This window comes from Phocoena sinus, chromosome 4 (genome assembly GCF_008692025.1).
Source record: "Phocoena sinus isolate mPhoSin1 chromosome 4, mPhoSin1.pri, whole genome shotgun sequence".
Lineage (NCBI taxonomy): Eukaryota > Metazoa > Chordata > Mammalia > Artiodactyla > Phocoenidae > Phocoena > Phocoena sinus.
In genome coordinates this window covers 105,384,537-105,404,631 of record NC_045766.1, presented here as the reverse complement: position 1 = coordinate 105,404,631, position 20,095 = coordinate 105,384,537, and the positions used below count along the sequence as shown (strand labels likewise).

Genomic DNA, 20,095 nt, shown 5'->3' with positions numbered 1-20,095 from the left:
TTAATGTGTCTCCCTGCTGAAATCAAATGATTAGAAGTAAGCTTCTGTGTCTATTCTATTTTATGACACTATTAAATAAAATTCCTTAACTTCTTCATTTATAAAAATCATTAATAACGTCAGGAAAGACTTCAATGAATCACAAACCCCATTACCTTCATATATATATTAAATGACTAGTATATATGTTCCAAAGAAGTGGTGAAATGGAAAAGAGAGAAACTGTTTGTAGTTGAGCCCCTATCATATGTTTTGCTTTGATGCCTTCTCTTCTCTATGCTGAAAAATATCTTGGTATTTTAATATTTTTTAGAGCTCATACTATCCTGTTAATTATTACTGTGGCTCTCAATGATCTCTCTCCAAATTTAGCATATTTCTCTTTCATTATAAAGCCTGGAATTGGAGCACTAGGCTATCAGGTAAATATTCAAATGTCTTAGGTTGGTAACTCTTGGTTTCCTTTGTTTTTTTGTTGTAAATGTATATGTTTAGAGAGAGAAATGATTTCCAAGAAGTTACTGTATGCAAAGCTCCATGATTTTGATACCCTTAATATTCCAAATAAAATTCCAAAGCTTGTCAGCACCAGACGACCTACAAGAAAGCATGGGTCTAGAGAGGTGATCTAGAGAGATGGTAACTTAGAGGCTGGATGGAAAAGCCAGTGGTGACTTTATATCCATTTCTCTTTCATGGAGAGAAACTGCTTCTCCATTTGCTGCTCTAGTATGGGAGCTATTTTTACCCCACTCTTTTATTTCCTATATTTGATAAAACAAAGATATTTATATTTCTAATGGATTTCAATGTAAAGCATCCATATAGTATTAAGCAAGACTATCTTAACCAATGAAGGAGTTTAATTAGCCTATTTCAAAGGGAACACTGTATAATAATTTTAAGCAATAATAATTACAACTTAGATTGCATTAAAATGCATTTTGGGTCATTTATGAAAGACGTCTCTTTCACAAAATATTCAGATTAGAAGATTCAGATTAAATCAGATTTATATATATATATATATAACTATAAATATATATGTAGAACTATGAATACATATATTTATACATATATAAGTGCATATATGTATAAAATACATTTATACATATATATATATATAGCTTATAGGCCTTATATCATAAAAAATTCAGAAAACTAAGGTGATTCTACTTTTATGATATTATCAGACACATAGTGTCTATGAAGAAAAAAATAAAAGAAGGACGTTTGTGAACGCCTGACTTCCCTATTGTTGCCCAGCGCTCCCTATTCACTATCAAAATTTAAGAGCTCAAAAATATTTTTTCCAGGTTTCTTAACAGAGTATTGCTGTTTGCACAAGGAGGGCAGACACAGATGCCCTACAATCATATCAACACACTGATCGTTCTGAGCGATGTATATGAAGTATCCATTCAACAGAGGGAGCAATAAGTGACAGCAAATCAGGCAAGGCAGGAAAGTAGGGCCAGGGCAGGGTGAGGCAAAATTTAAGGAGGTATTTACTTGCACGTCTTGGAAAGTGAGTGTCTCTTTAAATTTTGAGTTGAAGCACCTCACTCTCCTCACCCTAGCTTGGGCCCTTCAGAAAAGATGGACCATCTCTCCTCATGCTTGTAGAAGAATTTTGTCTACCAAACCCCAGAACCCTATTCTATTACCGTATTATGATACTCTGTAATTAATTTTTTTAAAAATTAATTATGGCTATAGTGAATGCTCTTTGAAATATCTTCAAGAGATAGAGAGGTATATAAAATAAAAAGTGAGGTTCTCTCAGCCCCATAGTTCTACTAGGTACATAGCCAAGAGAACTGAAAACATATGTTCACCCACAAACTTGTATGAGTGTTCATTACATTATGCTTATTAGCCAAAACGTAGAAACAAACCAAATACTGAAAGAATGAATAAACAAAATGTGGTTTATTCATACAATGGAATAGTATCCACCCTAAAAAGGAATGAAGTTCTGATACATCCTATATGGGTGAATCTTGAAAACATAGGCCAAGAGGAAGAAGGCAGACACAAAAGTTCACATATTGTATGACTCTATTTATATGAATTGTCCACAGTAGGAAAATCCATAAAGGCAGAAAGTAGATTAGTGGTTGCCAGGTAATAGTGGAAGGAGGAAGTATGGAATTTCTTGTGGAGGTGATGGAAATGTTCTATACTTAGACAGTGGAGATGGTTGTAGAACCTTGTCAACATACTAAAACCCACTGAATTGTATGCTTTAAAATGCTGAAGTGTATGCTATATGAAATATTGGTCAATAATAATTTTTTTAAAGCTAAAATGAGTGAAGGTCTGATCACTTTCCCTTATGTAGCCAGAATTTATAGTGTACCTACTATGTGCAGGGCACATCTGTAAATGTTTTACTTCATTAACTCATTTAATCCTTGAAACCACCCAATGACACATCTTTGAAAGATAAGGAAGTTGAGGCACCAAGCAGGTTAAAAAAATTGCCCAAAGCCCTGTAGCTAGCAAGGGACAGAGCTGGGCTTATAAAACCAGGCAATCTAGCTTCAAAGCTCACATTGCACACTAATTACTAGGAGTAATGGCCATTAAAAGTTGGGGTATATACTTCTAGGCACACACATGCATATGTATGTGTGCCGATAGATAACAAGTATTCGCATGGGACTATACATACTAGAGGTCAGCAAACTATAGCCCATAGGCCAAATCAGGCCCACCATCTGTTTATGCCTAATCCATGAGCTAAGAATGGAAGAATGGATTTTATATTTTTAAATGGTTGAGAAAGAAGGAATGAAAAACGAAGAGTATCATTTCATGACACACAAAAAGCATATAAAATTCAAATTTTAGTATCAATAGAAATTTTATTGGGACACCACCAGCTCATTTATTTTTCTGTCTGTGATGGGCTTCTACAGTACAAAAGCAGAGTTGAGTGGTGGCAACAGACAGTGTGACCCCCACAAAGCATTAAATATTCCTATCAGGCCATTTACAGAAAAATTTTGCTGACCCTTGGATTATACCATACAAGATACTCTAAAACTTTCTTAGGTCACTAAACATTATATCATGTTCAACCTCCCAGACTTCTTAATTTCATTAAATGGCTGCAAAATTAAAATGCACCTAAAATTATTCAACCTTCCTCCTATTGACGAAAAGGGCATATTCTTTACCAAATTTCTCTCCAAATGGTTGGATTAATTTATTTACCTCCTAATGTAAAAATGACTTACATTTTGGTGGCCTAAGTACCTGGTCTTTGGGAAGTTTCGGGCCTGTCTCACCTGAATGCAGGCTCTTTTCACAGTTGCTCAATAGTCACCTAACAAAGATGTTGAGTTCTGAGCTGTTTTGGGCTGCACGGTCAGGTCAGCTTTGCACAGATTACATAGAGGGACTCATCTCTCATTCTTCTCAACAATCTTACCTTCTGTGCTTGGGCCTATTATACAGAAACTTCTTTTACAAGTAGTTAGAAAAGTGGAAGAGTAGCTACCGCTCTTTTGTTGTCCCTCTGTAGTGGATACTGTGGTGGGCTGTCAGGTCCCTCACTATTCTGTGCTGAGATATTCATTCTCCTGCTGTTGGCAGCTCATGACCTTCAGTTGTTTCGCTTTGGGAATTGCTTTCGGCTGAACAAGGCTACCTTGCCTAATGTCATGACCTTCCTTCCAGGGGCAAATCCATCCAGTAACTGATCAGTGTGGGAATATAAAAGCCCATCCACCTTGACTTAAGGCAAGACAATTATAAAAGGCCATCCCAGATCTAGAGCTCCCTGTAGAATCCACTGAGGTTCAGTTGAACTTATTCATTGTGAGACTTCTCCTGTTCAATTCTTCTCCCATTGCACAAAGATGTTGCCCTGAGAACACTACTGCATATATTTCCTACAACCAAAACTGCATCAGAGAGTCTGTTTCTTGGGGAAACTGACCTAAAACACTCCTAACTCTTCCTAAAGGAAGAGAGATGTGATATTTGATATGATGCCCTAGAATAGGATAGGAAAATGAGTCCCTGTGGCTTAGCCCCTTCAACCCTCTCTTTTTGGGGCCGCCCCCATGCAGGGAGGTACATGCTCCTCCTGCTGCCTTTGTAAGGTAAGTCATGCCTCAGACTATGCTTTTCTGAGGCAAATCTGACCAACCATCATCTCTTTTCACAGTAACGAGGCTCTAAACTGTGTGACAAGGAAGTTGTCTATGGGAATCTTCTCTGAAGACTAGATTTTCCCTAGGATTGGATCTCCCAAAATCTAAACTTAGCTAAGGATTCCAGGAAGTTCAATTATGGTAGTAAGCCTAATCTAAGATCTCCAATTTGGCCTGATCAAGAATTATGCTAATGATTTGATCTTTATCTGCTTGATTCCTTTGTCTTTGTTCAGTTGGGTTAAAACTATGGGACAGGAAAGAATCATGATCATCATCCTAAACCCACACTGACAAAGAAGAGCACTACATACATCTAAAAGGTAAACCTTCATTCCTCAAAATTAACCATTTACAGTCTAATTTAACAGTTTTAATTAATAGTCTTTTTTACCTATATAAACAGGGAGATGCTACCCCAGCAACTCTTTAGATTGGGGCAGGTCTTAGTTCAAATCCACCTTGAGCATTTGTGATTTAGGAAGCAGTTTTCAAATAGGAAAACTGAGCTGTGTCCTTATCAATAACTGAATCAGGGAAGATCCTTCTCAGATTTGGTTTAAGGATTAAAAGCAAAAAAATATATATAAAGTATCTCTGGCAATACCTTATAGAGTGGGTATTCAATACGTATTTATTCATAGCTCAGTAAGTATTAAGAACTATTATATAATATACCCATATGGGTGCTCTCTAGATTCTTCAGAGAGAACAAAAATCCCCTCTCTTCTACTTCCAAAAGGTAGTAGGGTGACTTTTCATTCCGAAGAGACTGTTTCAAGCCAAAATTCTGGACAGTGAGTCAAGGAATCAGGGTCACCCCAAAATTAACAAGTACAAAACTAGGTAATAAGTGACAGAGAGAAACAGGGAGCAAAGGCAATCACATCCACCTTCCCCTTTATGTTATAAAATGCAAAGGTTGGATGCTACAGACTGAATGTTTGTGTCCCCGCAAAGTTCATGTTAGATCCTAACCCCAAATGTGATGGTATTAAGAGGTGAGGCCTTTGGGAGGCAATTAAGTCATGGGGTGGAGCCCTCATGAATGGGATTAGTGCCCTCATAATGAGATCCCAGAGAACTTTCTTGTCCCTTCCGCAAGTGAGGACACACTGAAAAGACAGTATCTATGAAACAGGAAGTGGGCCCGCACCAGACACTGAATGTGTTGGCACCTTGGTCTTGGATTTCCCAGGCTCCAGAACTGTGAGAGCTAAATGTTTGTTGTTTAGCCCACCCAGTGTATGGTATCCTGTTGAAGAAGCCCAAACTAAGAAAGAAGAAAATGTTCCATTTGCTTGCTAAGAGCATTGTTAACTCTGGCCACGCAGGTACCTGGAAAGTGAGAGCCTGCAGAGACTGGCTGCCAATGATGGCAGCTACCAAACTGGGGCTCTCATTAGATTTGGCCCCAGGCATCAAACAACTCAAGAGTTGCCTTCATACTATTAGTGTGTGGCAAAGGAAGGAGGGAAGCCTGTGGTGGTTAGCCCCGTCATATTCTCTTCTCATAGAGAGGGAGAACCAAGTCCCCTGAGAGTTTAGAAAACCAGCTTGATCCCAGAGGCTAAGTAGGAAGCTGAAATGGGTAAGGTCAGGCAATGACCAACATTGGAAAGCTCAGTAAAGTACAAGTTAACCAAGATAAGAATGTTTCACTTATGTCAGGGTGAACGCAACTTGATACTCAGCATTTATTACTCTGGGGATTTCTCTGCTGTGACCAGCATTCAGATTAAAGATCTTGCACACTAAGAATAAAACTAAGAAAAACTATGAAAAGAGTGAGTTTTCTCATCACAAGGAAAAAATAAAGAACTAAAATTTATTTAAAAAAAAAGAAAAGAGTGAGTTTCCTTAAACTTCTGGAAAGAAGATTCTAATTTGTCACAAAGTGTTCCAGGAAAAGAACCTGGGATTGGAGGTGGAGGTGGCTGCCTTTGGAACATAGATTCTGGGGATATAATCACTGACCTGATTTGTCTTTTAGCCTGTGATGCTTGTGATTTTGTGAACTCAGAACTACTAACACTATTAATATGTGTAATCTGGTCCAAAAATCAAGCTCAAACATTTAACACCATGACCTTCGGAACTAGTGAATTCCAGAGAGGAGCTGAATGCTCTGTGAAGAAATATTTCCCTTACCAATTTTTTTCTAAATCTGTTGAACATAGACTTTAGAGTAATCTCAAGTCTGATGCTTTAAAACAAGAGAGAGAGAGGGAAAGAAACAGAAAGGAAGAATAAGGAGGATGAGGAGAAGAGGAAGGAAAGAAGGAAGAAAGGGAGGGAGGGAGGGAGGGAGGAGGAAAATAACAAAAGGCCAATGAAGGGAAAGGAAGGGAAGGAGAAGAAAGGGAAGAGAAACCATTCCTTTAAAATACGTTCCATAATTCTTTTTAAAGACCATGATTATATTACATGGATTATACTCCAGAAAGCAGTTTGGTTTATAAATAATAAATAAGACCTGACAAAAAAGGGAGAAGGAAAAATTACTGAAACATACTATTTCTGAATTCTGTTAGGCATTACACATCACTGGTAGAGAGCACAGAGACATGGGAGATTTAAAGAATGTGTTTAAATCTTTGTAAATATAAGGTGCCAGAGATTCCAGTTCAAAGAAACAGATTACTAGCTTAAGAAATGGGAGAAAAGTTCTGAGACCTCTCTCACGCAGTCATACCAGTTTCTGCAGGAATGCAGGAATTCTTGAAAAATGGTTAGTTCTATAAACATATGGGCAAAGCTGAACTTCCCATGGAAGAGAAAAAAAGTTTTCCAGGTATTTAAAACATCCTCCATTTTTCTGTATTTATTTCATTAAATTTTCTTCTTTTATGGAAAGGAGGAAATCACCGGGCTCACCTGTATCAAACCCCACACTTGGCACTAAGTCCACGGTTCCGTGAAAGGCTCCGGCCCACGCTGAGGTAGCAGTGGTGACTGTAGTCGGATCTGTTTTTGTGATGTCACACGGGGGAGCGGGAATCCTGGCCGCACGCACAGACGGCATCAGCAGGGGCCCATAGGATGGATCCAGGGCAGAGCCAGCAGAAGGGTGGTGGTGGTGGTGGTGATGGTGGTGGTGGTGGCGGTGGTGCATGTGGGGGTGGTGATGCCGCATGTACATGTCATGCATGTGGCTGTAGGACGGGCTCACCTGAGATGCCAAAGGGTAGTGCCAGGACTCGGACACGGGAGGGGGAGGGGCGGGGCCAGTCTGATGCAGCCCATGTCCTGACCAGGGGCTGGGGTCAGCGGCAGTAAAGGTGCCTGGGGGTGCAGTGACCTGGAAGTCAGGATGAACTCCCCCCAAACAGGGTGCAGATGGGGGCTGGTAAGAGCTGGTCCAAAAGGAAGTCGGGAAACTACTCCGCTGGCTTGAGAGAGCTGAGCTGTCTGAGAAGACAGAAAAATACATTATTTACATAAGATTCAGTTCTGGGATAGACTTGCCTCTACTTGTCCAATATTTTACAAGCAGGCTAATTAGCATACACTCTTTTTCTCCCCACACAGAGGTGAATAGATACCAGGTAAGCCTCTGAGTTGCCATGCCAGGTCAGTACTCAGGGGTCCAGGTGCTGAACGAGTCCCCTGCTTTGTTTGCTTAGCTTAGGCTGTCACAGTCTAGGCTGAGGTCGGCAAGTCTGGGACTGGAAAGCTTCGTTTCCTCCTGTGTGTCTTGCTGCCATCAAGTCTGAGCAGAGGTCACAGGTATATAAGTCTCAGGTAAGAAAAGCTTATGCCATAGACGCGATTCAGGTAGGTTGGAAACGATGATGTTTACCAATTTCTTTTAAAGGAAAATACAATTTTCACCCAAACTAAGCATTTTAACACTGAAAGTAACAGATGGAAGTAAGATCACAGTGATGCTTGCCAACACCCATTTTCCATCAAGAAGAGTACGTTCCAAGCTTATTTTTTCTGTACAGGTCTGGGAGTTTCTAAACTGAAAATAATAACAGTTCACATTTAATGTCAGTGACCAAATGCCCAATACTAGGCCAGGAGCTTTGCATGGATTTGATCTCACTGGATCCTCACTCCAACCTTATGAGTTAGTTACTGTTATTATCCCCATTTTAGAGATGTGGAAACTGAGGCAGGAAAGAAGCTCAAGAGTCGCAGCTGGCAAGTGGGAGACTGGGCTTTGAAGACAGGTAGCCTGCCTGGATGGCTGGCTCTCATCATACCTGTGCCACAGGACAGCACATTTGTAACTATAACCTGAACATCTAGAATTTGGTGAAGATTCTGTGGAAATCATGAGTGGAGGAGACTCAACTGGGGTAACGGATTTGAGGAGATGTTTAGGGAAGGGGAAATGATATCAAAGAATAGCACTTGGAGATAAATAAGCAAGAGGGAGACCCGTCCTCGACTTTGCTTCAGTTCAGTTTCTCCACTCAATGGTCTTGATATGTTTATATAGATGACCTACTATGTGTGAAACATGGGGCGACTAGGGATGAGCGGACAGATATCACCTTTAATCACAATCTGGCAGGGGACAGATGAGTAAATAGACATGAGCAATGTAATTTGGTTTGTGCTCTCATAAGGGGAAATACAGGGAGAGGGCACTAAAGCTGCCTAAGAAAGTAATAGCTAAATAGAAAGGGTCGGGAGGGCTAGCCTTGTGAAGAGGTAGGGAAGAGTGTTTTAGTCCAGGGGTCTCCAACCCCCGGGCCACGGACCACTACCGGTCCGTGGCCTGTTCGGAACCAGGCCACACAGCAGGAGGTAAGCAGCGGGAGAGCGAACGACGCTCCCTCTGTATTTACAGCTGCTGCCTACCATTCGCATTACCCCCTGAGCTCTGCCCCCTGTCAGCATTATGGTGAGTTGTATAATTATTTCATTATATATTACAGTGTAATAATAATAGAAATAAAGGGCACAATACATGTAATGCACTTGAATCATCCCGAAACCCTCCCCCCCTCCTCGCCTCCTCTGTAGAAAAATTGTCTTCCACGAAACAGGTCCCAGGTGCCATAAAGGTTGGGGACAGCTGTTTTAGGCTAACGAAAAAGTATGTGAAAAAAAGGCCAAACATTACACATACACACAAAAATAGCATTTGAGGGACAAAAAAAGAGTTCAGTGGGCAGATGGTGGCAAACAGACTATGGTCTAAGAAGGACCCACATGGGTATGTTTTTATGAGCCATGCACTAAGTGTGGGCGCTGTCCTGAGGAGATCCAGTGAGCTTAAAAGGGTTTTAATCTAGGGAGTGTTATAGTCAGAACTGTGTTTAGAAAGCTCGACACCTCCAGTGAGAGCCAGGTGCCTCCAGTGCAGGGTAACTAAGCAAGCATGGGCCTGGGAGCCTGGGGTGCTCAGCCAGAAGGCTGACACCCAGCAATTACCCTGTCTCATTGTAGGACCCCAAATGATCTGTTGGCCTCTCTGTGGCTCAGTGTCCTCCAATCAAATGTGAGGATTTGAGCTCATTTAATTCCAAATATCTTCTGTCCCCATACCTCTAACCATTCTGTGACATGTCCTATGGAGTATTTGTATCTATAGATAACGATAAGGTTGCTTAGTACATTAGTCATGCAAGTACAGTAAAATAGTATTTTTATACTGGGTTCCACATAAATGAACCTTGCTAGATCTTTCCATGGAATGAAAGATATCCTAAGAAGTACTGTGAAATAAAAGTATTCAGAAGTCTGACATGTTCACGTTCTCACGTCATAAACTTCCAGGACACAGTTTTCTTGCCTCAGGGAAAGCTTATATAACTTGACTCAACCCCTACATGTGTAATTTGATGAACGTAATTACGATTATCACCGGGTTGTTCAAACATTTCCTTTCTCTAGCTTCCCTAAAGGCTGTGGCACTAACACTGCGAGCTCTTACTCTCTCTCCCCATCAGCCCTACAGCAGACCCATCATCCATCCCATCCATAGACAGGTGGCTATTCAGTGTCTCAATTCAAGTTTCCTCCCACCCCCTGCTCAGGATCTCCATGGATCTCAAAACCCCTGAGGAAATCTAAGCGATGATGTTCTTCAAGAGGCAAAGGATGAAAGGACAAACTCTTCTTCAAACCTTCCAACAGTCCTGGCAAACTTTTACTTGAATGGCTTAGTTTTGTCACAATCATAATCTATCCGAAAATAGCACTTAAAGTCACTTACTGGCATTGAGGCAAATATGTCCTATTTAAGAATGGTCTTCCTTTGACATATGAAACATGGCTGCTAATGACAAGAAGGAAAATTGTGTAAGCTGTAGGAAGAAAATTCAATTTGCCTTAAATGATGGCCATTTGTAGAATATTTCTATCATACCCACAGTAGAAAGCTGTTAACGTTTAAAGTTTAAAACTCATACAAAGAGTTTATAGAGGCTCCTTATGTTATACAGTACAGCTTTGCCACCACCAATCTTCTCCTTTGTTCTCACAGATCCAATCTTTGGTGGCAAACCCTTCATTCTGCTCATAATTTGTATCTCTTGCGGGGCCAGAATCTCATTATAAAAACAGCTGAACTCAACCCACAGGTGTGTGCCAGAGACAGACAGTTCTCTTTATTAATATCCCCCATTAAAATGTCAAAAGTACAGAGAGTATATGTCATTTCCCTGGATGCTTTCCTTTTGTTTCTTTCCATTTGTATGTCCACGGACCTAATTTTATTTTACAGATGCTTACGCATTTTGGATATGCGTGCAGAAATATGAATAATGAAAAAATTCCTTACCAAAAATATTATCCTACTTATGACGTATTGTATTGTGATTAGTGAACACATTAGCATTGAAAGTAGAAATCTATTCTAAAAAATGCACCCCATAGAGGCTGAACAAAGCTTTAAAATGCCCCAGGGAAAAATCAAATTAGAAGCAACTTAATATTTTCCCAGTCAGTATGTCTCCTGAGATTAACATAAAGTTTGCAGAGATCTATGCAGCTCTTTTCAAAAATAATGTTGCAGTCTACAAGTAAATGAAACTATATTGAACAGAAAATGTTTATGGACAAGTCTACATTTCAAAACCACTATCTGGTATCTTGATTGTTAAAAAAGAAATTCTTGATACAAAGAAACAGATGATATTCTTTGTTTCATGCCTGGGAATCAGTGTGCTTATTTCATATGTGTGTAAATTTTTTCATTACATGACTCTTTGCTTACAAGTATTTAATCACAGCCACATTTTTTGGATGAAAAAGCTTATGAAAAACTGCACACGCTATTTCCATGCAATATTACTTTTTAGCAATTCAGAACTATGCGATATTCACACTCTGTGGTGACTTTGGGCTCAATGATACTGGATATTTGGATGACATTAACACTGAGTCTAACATGTACAAAAAGTCTAAATATACTTTGGTTCGGTTTGCATTTGGGATTAAAGAGTATTACACATGCATACACACCCTTATTTCTAAACAACAAAAAAAGAAAAAAAGAAATTGTCCCATACAATCCACCCAAAGCATACACAGTAATCCCACTGGCATGGTTTTTAGCAGAAATGTGTCTTAGAGACATAAAAGACTTTAATATGGATCATCAGGTGGTTCTTTCAATTTCACAGTAGCTGGGATACTTTTTACATTAAACTTCAATGCCTCTGAAAAACAACCTAAGGGCAAACATTTTATGCAAGAGAAAATTCAACATATAATTTAAAAAATAAATATTTTGTTACCTAATTTTGAAAAAAAAATGAAAACTATATTAAAAGGAAAAATAGGACCATAAAATGTTGTAGAACCTCTATCTTAAGTCATCTTCAAAATCTCCAGAAAACATATTCTTAGAATAAATACTGATTGAAAACATCCATGTTAAAAGATAACATTTACCTTTTTATTAACCTCAGTGAAAAAAACTGCTACTCCATTCTCAACCTAGAGGGCCCTCGCTCTAATTTTAATTCCCTTCCTCTTGTTCTGCTTCCCATAAAAATAACTCATTGGGTCAGAGGTGAAACGATACGTGTTCCAGTGTTTTCTGTCACTCAGGCATTAAGCATTACCATTATATCAAAAGACTGCCCTCCAGGTATTTTGTTCTAGAGTTGCTCAAAAATGGGCCTTGTGACCCTAAAGTGAGAGTTTCAAGGGGTGCTGTCAGCTGCCCTACTCCTTGGAGGCAGGACAATGAGATAAACCAGGCCTCAATTTCCTCCCACGTGTTTGTTCTAAGCTTCCCAGCAGCGATTACTTCCAGTGCCTCTTAGAGATACCGCCCAACTCTCTCCGTCCCTGTCTCAGTCGGCCCAGGAGATAGGCCCTCTCTCCCCTTCCTCCTCTTTGCTAAGTTTAATGCTCATTTTGAGAGGGCTTTCTTATGAGAATGTTGCTCCAAGAAGACAGATGTAGATCAGTCATGCAGAAAACATTTACTTTGCAATTACAAGAAGAAAAAGTATATCAAGTTTACCACTCAGCATAGTTTTTAAGCCAGTGACATATTTGTCTGTCTTGACTTAACTACTCGCTTTCCCTACACACACACACACACACACACACACACACACACACACACACACACACACACTATCCGTAATAACACTTAAGCACTGAGGTCAGTGAATAGACATATTTGAAGCCGATGCTTCTATTGGATGGGATAAGGAGACAGTCAGATTCATTAGGTTTTCTTAATTGAGAAGCCCTACTCAATCCATGAGGAGATATAATGGGAGAAGAGGTAGTCGTTGTGATGTCATGTCAAATAAAGTACAAATATTTACTGTCAACTGCTTGCCTCAAAGCTGCAAAACGTTTAAAGAGGACTTTCCTAACTCCATCAAGATACAGATGCAACATATGACCGCTGTTCCATCATTAGCTGACACTCTATCATTTGCCTAAAGATTTACTGTGGAAATACATTCTGCAACCAAACATAATTCAGTTTTAAATTCTTTGAAGTACTGTAGCACTTGTGTAGCACTGTAAAAACCTTATGCCATAAATTAGACCCTTTAATTTAATACAGCTGGTCAGCAGCTCCTCCTAAAGTATTATTGCCACAGCCATCAACATTGTCAATAGCCTTGAGTGCTTAGTATGTCCAAAACACTGTATTTTTGCCAGGAATACAAACTCCCAGAAAACAGTTTTCTGAATAAAGATCCAAGGTAGGTTTTCTATGTGCCAAATGAATGGAAACTTACTTAAGGAAGAGAGAAAAGGCATCTGACCTTCAGTCAGTGCCTTGCATCAAGCCCTATGCCAAATAATTCATATATATTATCAAAATATCTTTACAACAACCCTAGGAGATGGGTATTAATCAACACATATTATAGTTGAAGTTAATCTCAGGGAAACTTTGAGAATTACTCAAAGATAACATTGCAACCAGGCAGTAATAAGGTCAAAACTTGAACCCAAAACAAACATAATCCAACCAAAGACCGCATTATGCAAACCTGTGTTGCTTTGGCAATTAATACAATATTTCCAGCAACTCTCTTAACTAGACATGGGGAATCTCAATTTATTATACTTCTCTTTAACACATTCAATAGTTGCTAAATCCTTAATTACATTTTGTGGATTTCATATGAAGCTTATCCAACTTATGTATACTTAACTAAAAACACTAATTCACAACTAGAAACAACTATGGCAAAGTTTTATTCACAAGTGGAAAGTAATTAATACATTTGAAATCATAGAACTTCACAGAAAAAAAAAAAAGATTTCAACAACCACTTAATTCAACCCCCTTATTTTATAAATAAGAAAACCGTACCCAAAGATTGCATACAACTTATTACTAATAAATTCTCTATTAAGTCTATTAAGGACTTTTTTTTGTTTTCTAATCCTTGGTACATAGTATGAACTTGGTTCATCTAATTTAATCAACTGATCATTCAATTCATATTCCATATTTTTCATATAGAAATGCATTATCCTGAGTATTGGGGAAAACGATGTGAGTTAACTAGATAGGATATATATAGTCTCAGTGGAAAAGGAAGAGATGGAAATTGAAAAGCATGCTGTGTTTGCCTGGGCTACTCTGATAAACTAACATACAAAGCTCTAAAAATTCTGGTCTCTACTTACACCTCTTCTTTCGTTCCATTCACACTAGTATTTCGGCTTCTCGTTGAACACTCAAGTTCAATTCTTCCTCAGGGCCTTTGCACTGGCTGTTCCCTCTGCCTTAAATAATTCCCCCCCTAGATATCTGTGTGATAAGAAGCACTCTTATTTTCTTCGGGTCTGTGCTCAAATGTAAGTCTTAGGGAGACCATCTGTTATCACTCTAAGTAAAATAATACCTTGCATCTCATTATATATATATATGTCCTGTCTCTTTCACTAGCAAGCTCCATTGAGTATAGAAGCTTAGACTCTCCTGTCCACTGCTATATTCCCACTACCTAGAACATAGTAGGACCTTAATAAATGTTTGCTGCATAAGTCAATGAATGAAACGGGAGATAGATTTGAAGGCCAGATTTAAGATAATGCCAAGAAAATTCTCATAATACTTACTAAAACATTACCATTATCCACACTTTCTATACTGAAATTTGACAGCCTTCCAAAGATCCTCTCCACTCAGTCATGCAGATTATGGGAAAAACACTGACATGTAGAGTTTTTGCATTTACACAACACCTCACTTAAAACTATTATGGTTATGATACTTTAGACAATCACTCTTACATCTTTCTATAATTTGGGGCTTTTGCTCCTATATTCCAAGTTAAATGATCACTGGGTTGCATATGCTAGTATGCTAAGAGAATTAGGCATTGCATTTATTACTCTCCTGGGACTGATTGTCATGATAGGATTTATTATTGATATATCAAACTATTTATTAAAGCCAGCTAATTCACTGAAGTTTTCCTATTTTCACCCTCCACAAGCTATTAAAAGTATTCACAATGTGCTATCAAATAGGACATTGTTGGTTCTGTTAGCATGTTAGGGTTTCGAGGACTAAGTTCTCAGTTCTTGTGGGAAGTCCATAATTACTAATCAAATAAGCAGTATGCTTCCCAATTCACCTCTACCAAGGTCTAGGTCACTTGAATATGGATTCCACCTTCCTCTTTAAAGTCATTGTGTATGTCAATGTTGTTCATATTTCTTATCAGAAAGGAGAAAAGAAGGGAGGGATGGTGAAAAGAGAGAAGGGGAGGGGAGGAGAGAAAAGGGAAGGAAAGGCAGGCAGACAAGAAAGAACCATTCTTCTGATGCTGAGAGGGGACCGACCACTCATCACCTCTCACCTGCCCCCTACCACAGGTGACCTACCACAGGTGACCTATCACTGGTGGCCAGCGTCTCCTCACCATAGGATCACATGGGGCACTTATTACAGTGATTCCCAGAGCCTCCCTCTGGAGCCTCTGTCTGATTCAAAGGTCCAAATAAGGGGGCTGCAATCTGTGATTTTTAGCAGCACTAGATCAACAATTATCAAACTTGAGCCTGCACCTGAATCCCTGGGAGGGCTGGTTAAAACACAAGGTACTCTACCTGTGAGTTTCTGATTCAGTAGGTGTGGGGCTCGGACCACGAATTTGCATTTCTAACAACTCCCATGTGATGCACATGTTCCTGGTCCTGGAAACCACACTTTGAGAACCATTTTACTAGATTCTTCTTAGAACCAGGTGAGTTCAGAAGAAACATTCATATTTCTTTAAAACTACCATTGGAATGATGGGTTGTTTTTTCTCTAATGTTGTAATTATCTCAATTAAGTTGTCATCAGACCATTTTCTGTGAGTCAGAAATCAGATTCAAACACATCTCTCTGGGACCTCTATATAGAGCGAAATAAAGAGGAAGCCCAATCTACTGCTTTGCTTTACTGAGTTAAAAAAAAAAAAAAAGCTTAAACCAGGGAGATACAGTCAATAATGTCTGGGTTGTACACTACAAAGAGTTAACATCACAACAAAGCAGGACAGAGAAAGCCATCAAGAGAACACAAAAGGCTTTCAAAGTATGTATTCCTGGGTCGGACTCAGACCTCTGCTATGTCATCACGTAGCACCTCGTGGAATGAGCAAGAGCTAATTTTTAAACACTGATCCAGGCACGCCTATTATTTAGAGATCCAAATTGGGCCATCGGGGCTTAAGGAATGGTGCTTCGCAGCTCAATCCTGCCACTATGAACTCAGGCCAGTTGCATCACTACTTTCCACGAGGAATTTAAGGGGTGTGACTGCATCCTTTCCAACCCTGCATTCCACATGTGACAAAACTGATCCAGCTGTTTGTCTGAAAGAAATTCCTTGCTGTCCTTAAAAATTAAAAAGCGAGTGGATATCCGTCCTCCAGGGGCAAGTCTCCAGCTGGAACCTGGTACAGACGGTTGCGAAACAGAGCCAGTGCCCTGGAGAGCATCTGCTTTGGAATTCTTACCTCGCCATAAGGGGGTTAGCCCCATCTTGCTTTTTGAAATGGCAGATTCTGGATGAAGGGTGCTGGCTTGGCCCAAAGCTCTTGAGAAGTGTTCATCCACTACTGACCCAATGTCTCCCTGGAAATAAGTGAAAAGGACACAGCGAGAGTTAAGGTACTCCATCTCGGCAGGCTGGTCTTTCTCCTCCTCCTCCTCCTCCTCCTCCTCCTCCTCCTCCTCCTCTTGTTTGCTGGGAAGGGTGACTTCCAGAGAGTCCTGCATCTTGCTGTATACCGCTAACTTCTTCTGGGATGGAATAAACAAAACACAGTATCAAAGACAGTTTGTACAAAAAGCATTAACGAGTTAACTTTTCACTAAAAAAAAAAAAAAAAAAAAAAAAAGTCTAAACATTAACATATGTTCACAAACTGATTCTTCTTCATTTGCTTTACTCCACCTTCCCCTTCCCCAAACCAGCCTTCTGCTTCCCATCCTGAAGAAAAAGACTTTGCTATTTCAAATTTGGCAAAAAAAAAAATGTCCATTATCCAATGGTATATTCTCAGACTGTGAAAGGCAGGCTTTTTTTTTTTGCTTAATTTAGATATACCAAAATGAGAATGACTTAAAAAAAATAAAGAAAGAAAAAAGAAAGTGACAGAGCCCTTCCATTTTTGTTCCCTTTTCTATTTTAAAGATTTAATGTACAGCAACATTGTAGTTCGGGACAGGGAGGAATGGAGATGGTAGGCCTAACTGTCTGGGGGAGGGGTGGAGAAGAAAAGAGTTTTTCATAAATGAAATACACTAAAATAAAAACAGGAATGTAGCATCTTATAAAAGGATTTGGCAGATGTGCTGAACTCATTTCTCAAAAATCAAACTAAAATGACAAAATAAGCCTGTGTGAAGATCCATTTTGCATGGAACATATTTTTCAGATGTTCCACTTGCCACCATTATCATAAAAGGGGAAAAAAAGGTATTATGATGACTTACTGAAAATAATACAAGATACTAGCAATGGCTAGGATGGCTTTTAAATCAAAATGAAAAAGGTTTGGTAATTTTAAAATGTTTTCAAAACATAAAATCGTAGCTCTAGTAATAGTTTATATTATGACTGATACCCTTTATTACCCCATGTAATCTTTACAATTCTATAATGTGGTTATCATTACTCTCCGTATTTTAAATATGAAGAAGTGAGGCACAGAGAAGTGAAGTAACTTGCCAAAGGTCACAGAGCTTATAAGTGATGGACCCAGAATGCATAATAAAAATACACAAATGTACATATGTGTGTACATGTATGTGTCAGAGGAGGGCAGGGGAGGGATATCTAGTGCAGAAAAAAAAATCACCAAAATGTTATGTTTTGTGTTCTTTTTCTGGGTAGTAAGCTTGTAGTTGGTTGTTATTTTCTTATTCCTATTTTTCAATATTTCCAAATATTTTTCGTAGAGCCCATATCATTTTTATAATCAACTTTAGTGCAAATTATATATAAGAAAATAATGCTAAAAAACTATAAAACTCATTATCTTAATGACAAAATGAGCATCCTATCATCTGTATACCTACAAAACCTGACCCTTTGTCAGACCATTTTTCTTATTTCAGAAAAAACTTCATGTTGGAAAGTGAATGTCGGTAGAAAAAAATAAATCATTCTAGAATAGTCAGTAAGCACATAGTTTGGCAAATGTTATCAAAACACATAACCAAGACTCAATGTTTCTAGTGGTAATTACTAGCCCCAAAATCTGTAGCCCCAAATTATAAATGCCTCATTCGGAAAACTGAACCCCAGCAATGAATATGCTGTTCTTGTGTGAAGTAGGGTCTGAAATGTTAAGGCACATTACAAGCTGCTGCTTATTATTTAGGGCTGCTATATATACACACACACTATATGTATCTCCCTTTTTATTTGAAATCTGTGTCAGTATGGTTATCGCTTCTTGATGAATAGATGATTCATTCCCTGTGAGTGAATATGCCTTGCTGATGAATAGGTGATTGTAATGACTGAGTGGTTATAAAATTCTTACAATCTGTTCTGCTCAGATTTGAACATGGTTATGTTTAACTTCAATAGTAAAAAACACCGTAGTAATATAGGTTATGTATAAAACGAAAAGATTGAACTAACTGACCTCTACAGTTACTCCTGGCTTTAAATTCCACTATAAAGTTACATGAATATTACTATTTATTAGTCAAATCACAGTACTGCTTCTCCAGGCACATGTGCATTTACCGAAGTTATACCATTTTAAGCAAATACACACACTCTGCCGAATATTCAGGCATATTAGAAAGAAGCACTGTTTTTATTTGGGAAAAAGATTAAAACTGATCTACCGAGTGGCTTCACTGCCTTAAGTGTTAAGTATTATCTATTAAACCGATTTCTTTTTTCTCATTAACGTCCAGTGCAGCATCAGTTTGTGAGAGTCACGCTTTGCATCTACTTGTTTAATTTGTTTAATTTTAATGCTTATTCCTTAAATGAAAGAGGCTTGGCTATGTTAATCATCCAAAGAAAGACAATTTTTTTTATTTTATCCCAATTAGCAATTGATTCTTAGATAAAATAAAATTAAAGTTATATATATGTGAAAGATTTGAGAACTGCAAATCAAATGCAAATATAGCCTCCATTTGTATGCAAATGTAGCATAGTATTATGATCAATAATGGTATCAATAAAATTTCTTAATTTTTACATTGATGGCAGTTGAATTTAAACCATAGATTTTTGGTCAAATTAAGATTACACAATTTTCTAAATGCTATATAATTTTACGTTATTCTTTTTTAACCAATTGCTGAGTAGTTGGATACAAATAAGTTATACATTTTTCACTAAGAAATGGGGAAAAATTAAGCAAAATCTTCCATTGTGTCAAAATACCTTTTATGAGTCTATTTTCTAAATGTCAATTCTGTCAACGGATGCATTGATTCCCTATAATCTTTATATTTCCTATATATGTAATATATATCTATATATACACATATGCATTTATATAAGTATATATTGAAATATTCCTTTCAAATACCCGTGGTACTATAAAAATATCTATATTGACTCCGCTATTTAAATACATTTTGGGAGGATGCTTATAAAATATACTTCTTTTTCTCTCTCCCAGCTCTTTGAGGCAGGTCTTCTACTAGCTAAATGAATTTGCTGGAGACCATCAAAAAAATAAAATAAAAAAGGAGCCTATGATATAGCTACCAATGGGCAGGATATAAAGCATATTTCTCACCCCCCTCTTGCATTTTGCATCAATTTTCACAAATTTTAGTGTACCCATTTAAATATTTACGTTTACAACACACAGGAGCATTTATGACCACACCATCAACATCACTGGTTAAAATAAGAATTCTAAAGCATCCAAACAGCCTGATAGCCTTCTAAAATGGCAACACTGAATTTACATACATTTTTTAAACATCAAGTGTGAGCATGAAGAAAATGGGAACACAATTTAAACAGCAATTGATCCATATGCTAACATTCA

General features: G+C 38.3%; 1 protein-coding gene across 7 annotated transcripts in view; it reads right to left on the bottom strand.

Annotated features, from left to right (window-relative positions):
* The window catches only part of VGLL3 (vestigial like family member 3), a 47,462-nt gene that overhangs the window by 17,990 nt on the left and 9,377 nt on the right, over positions 1-20,095 (bottom strand). For 2 of the 7 annotated variants that reach the window (XM_032629711.1, XM_032629713.1), the window contains exons 2-3: positions 16,574-16,859; positions 7,044-7,577 (exon numbers count right to left, since the gene is read on the bottom strand). In XM_032629711.1, the coding sequence (XP_032485602.1) occupies positions 7,044-7,577; positions 16,574-16,859 (820 nt within the window). Of the gene's footprint in view, positions 1-1,176; positions 7,578-16,573; positions 16,860-20,095 lie in introns of those variants that run through there. The other 5 variants (XM_032629712.1, XM_032629715.1, XM_032629710.1 and 2 more) reach the window with 5 other exon arrangements.